Genomic DNA, 3,513 nt, shown 5'->3' with positions numbered 1-3,513 from the left:
CTAGTCTTGCTTTGGAAAGGTCTGCTCACCTGAACCTCCATCTGCTCCTTGAGAGCCTGGAGCTCCTGGGCCTGCTGCAACCTCTCTTCCGACTCCTCATCCCGCAGGGATCCGAGGTGGGACACCATCGCACTCTGAGACTGCAGGGCCTGCAGCTTCTAAACACACCAAGCCACGTTGAACTGAGACACGGAGCTAAGCATGCTGCCTGGGATATATCTTTCCCTTCGCACCAGCCACGAGACCCCAGCTCGAGCTCACTGAGAACCTACGTGACTCCAAGCCATCACACGGATCAGCTTGAGAGGGCTGGAGTGTTCCTCCCAGCCCACTGAACGTCTACTGCATTTAAAATGCACATTTTCAATGAAAAAAAAAAACAAAACAAAACCATGAGATATACATATTGTCCATCATGGGGCTTGAACTCTGGGCTTGGGCGCTGTCCCTCAGCTCTTCAGCTCAAGGCGAGCGCTCTACCACTTGAGCCACAGCGCCACTTCTGGTTTTCTGAGTGGTTTTATTGGAGATGAGAGTCTCAGGGCTTTTCCTCTCCAGGCTGGCTTTGAACCATGGTCCTCAGATCTCAGCCTCCCGAGTAGCTAGGATGACAGGCGTGAGCCACTAACGCCTCGCCCTGTATTTTCTTATTGTATTGCCATATCACGGTGGGACAAAAGAAATCATTATGATATATTAACTAATGGAATAGTCATTAATAGTGGTTCATTTTGTGAGTGTGCCTTTATACACACACACAACTTGGGGCCTGAGGACTTACATCATCAAATGCCACGCCAGTTTCAGTAGTTCCCCAGGGCACTGGGAGTAATTTCGGTTCCATCTCTGCCTTAATCAGTTAATTACATTCTTCACTATGATCTCTCCTCTCCTCCTCTTTTTCTTCCCCTCTTCTTCCTGTGCCCCCACCTTCCTCCCCCTCTTCCTCTCTTCTTCATCCTCCTCTCCTCCACCTCCTTCTCCCTCCCTCCCTTTTCCTTCTCCTCTTACCTGTCCCTCATCCCTCCTTCCCTCCTCCCCCCCCTTCTTTTCTGCCATTCTGGGGCTTGAACCCAGGGCCTCCTGCATGATAAGCACACCCCTTTATACAGAGCTCCAGCCCCTCAAGTTATTTATTTCCAAGGCAGCTCAGAGGAAGGGGTTTTACCTCCAGGAGGAAGTTCCCAGGCTATCCCAGGTGATCACTCTGTGTGTGTGTGGGTGTGTGTGTGAGACCTGACCCCTACCTGCTCCCTCTCCGTGCAGTGCCACCTGTGTGACAAGACCTTCATGAACGCCACCTTTCTGCGGGGCCACCTGCAGCGGAGGCACGCAGGCTTGGCGGACGGTCGTGGCGGTGGTGGCGTTGGTGGTGGTGGTAAGAAGCCCCGGGACCCCACAGGTGGACTGGGACTGGTCAGTGCCAGAAATGCCCTGCACCCTAGGGCAGTGAACTAGGGGAGGGGGGCAGAGGCGCTGATCTTAGATCTCCACTGTACCCCCCACCCCTCTGTCTTGCCTTGGATCCCACCCACCCCAACACGCTCAGGAAGGCAACAGCAGCAGCAGCAGGAGCGACCTCTGGAGGAGGCCCTGGAGGAGCTGCGGGCCAAGCTCAAGGACACCCAAGCCGAGCTGGAGGCCCAGCGGGAGGCCGAGAGGCAGAGGCAGCAGCGGGTGGGCGGGGCCGTGGGGTGGGTGTGTCACCCGCAGGTGGGCGGGGCCATCAGGTGGGTGTGTCTGTGGCGTGTGGGCGTGGCCTACCCAGGGCATGTCATCTGTGAGTGGTCGTGGTCGGATCAGATGGGCAGGCCTTCGGCAGGTGGGCGTGGTGTCCAATGGGCACACCACCGGCGGGTGGGCGTGGCCACCCGGTGGGTGTGTCCTCCCCGTATGGGCGTGGTCACCTGGTGGGTGTGTCTTCCGCATGTGGGCGTGGCCGGCCCAGGGCACAGCTTCTGTATGGGCGAGGTCGGGTCCGATGGGCGTGACTTCGGCAGGTAGGCGTGGCCAGGAAGCATCTAGGACACTCAGGCCTAGAAGTTGCCACCGATTCCCCCTGGGCTGGAAATCCCAGGCAGGATGGCCGCTCTTTGTGTGTGTGTGTGGGGGGGGTGGGGGCGTTGGCACCCGATTGGGGAGCAGAGATACATAGTTCCCTGCCGGGGCCCACACCACCCCAGAAGCCCTCAAAGCTTGGGTTGGATTTGAATCTGATGATCCTAGATCCCAGACTCTGCCCGGAAGAACCGATCAGAAAATACTGGCAGAATGGAAAGGCACCAAGTTGGCATTTCACATCCATCCATCATCCATCCATCATCCATCCATCATCCATCCATCATCCATCCATCCATCATCCATCATGTCTGCATAACATTTATTTTATTTCTTTATGTGAAATGTAAATGTAGGTTAGACTTAATTTTGTGTGTGTGTGTGTGTGTGTACGTATGTGTGTGGTGTTCTTTTAAAAAAAATCATTGTCTTTAAAACTAGTTGTACAAAGGGGTTCTCATCAGAAGTCTATAAGTTCGATGCATCTCGATCAATGGCATCTCTTCTATTGCTCTTCCTGCCTGCGTCTGCTGGGCACCAATCATGCCAGGTGTTGTGGAGATGTGCAGAAAGAGAAAGTCAAATCCTCATGGTTAAGAATGGCTTGGGAGGGGCCAGGAAGGTGGCTCAGTGGTATATTGGTTGTCTTGCATGCCTGAGGCCCTAGGTTCGATGCCTCTGCACCACATAAAAAGAAAAAGCCGGACATGGCCCTGTGGCTCAAGTGGTCGAGCGCTCACCTTGAGCTGAAGAGCTGAGGGACAGTGCCCAGGCCCAGAGTTCAAGCCCCACGACCAACAACAACAACAACAAAAAACCCCAGCTTAGGATGGATGACTCTTTGTTTCTCTATAGTGATAAGCCCACACAGAAAGCCTGAGTGAGCTCTCACTAATGTTGTAGTGATGCATTGTTCTTGCTTTTCTTTTTTCTTTCTTTTTAAATTATTGTCGTTAGGAAGTGGAGATCATGCGCCAGAGAGAAATGGAAGCTAAGAAAGAATTTGAAGAATGGAAAGAAAAAGAGCGAAGCAAGTTTTATGGGGAAATAGACAAGCTGAAACAATTATTCTGGGATGAATTTAAAGTTGTTGCCAACCAGAACTCTACGCTAGAAGAGGTACCCAACTTCATGTCTCAAAATTGCTTTATTGGGCTGAGAATGCGGCTCAGTGGTAGAGTGCTCTCCTAGCATGCGTGAAGCTATGGGTTCGATTCTTCAGTACCACATACACAGACAAAGTCGGAAGTGGTGCTGTGGTTCAAATGGTAGAGTGCTAGCCTTGAGCAAAAGAAGCTCAGGGGCAATGCCCAGGCCCAGAGTTCAAGCCCCAGGACTGGTAAAAACAAAATGCTTTATTAAAAAAAAATTATTATCAGCTGGGTACCGGTGGCTCACACCTGTCATCCTAGCTACTCAGGAGGCTGAGATCAAAGCCAGCCTGGGCAGGAAAGA

General features: G+C 52.7%; 1 protein-coding gene across 1 annotated transcript in view; it reads left to right on the top strand.

The window, feature by feature from the left end:
• Window positions 1-3,513, top strand: part of Dzip1l (DAZ interacting zinc finger protein 1-like) — a 24,506-nt gene that overhangs the window by 10,080 nt on the left and 10,913 nt on the right. Inside the window, exons 3-5 of the mRNA XM_013034664.1 lie at window positions 1,267-1,369; window positions 1,550-1,677; window positions 3,016-3,177. Coding sequence (XP_012890118.1) covers window positions 1,267-1,369; window positions 1,550-1,677; window positions 3,016-3,177 — 393 coding nt within the window. The remainder of the gene's footprint in view (window positions 1-1,266; window positions 1,370-1,549; window positions 1,678-3,015; window positions 3,178-3,513) is intronic.

Source organism: Dipodomys ordii, unplaced genomic scaffold (assembly GCF_000151885.1).
Source record: "Dipodomys ordii isolate 6190 unplaced genomic scaffold, Dord_2.0 Scaffold193, whole genome shotgun sequence".
Lineage (NCBI taxonomy): Eukaryota > Metazoa > Chordata > Mammalia > Rodentia > Heteromyidae > Dipodomys > Dipodomys ordii.
This window is presented reverse-complemented; position numbering and strand designations above follow the sequence as displayed.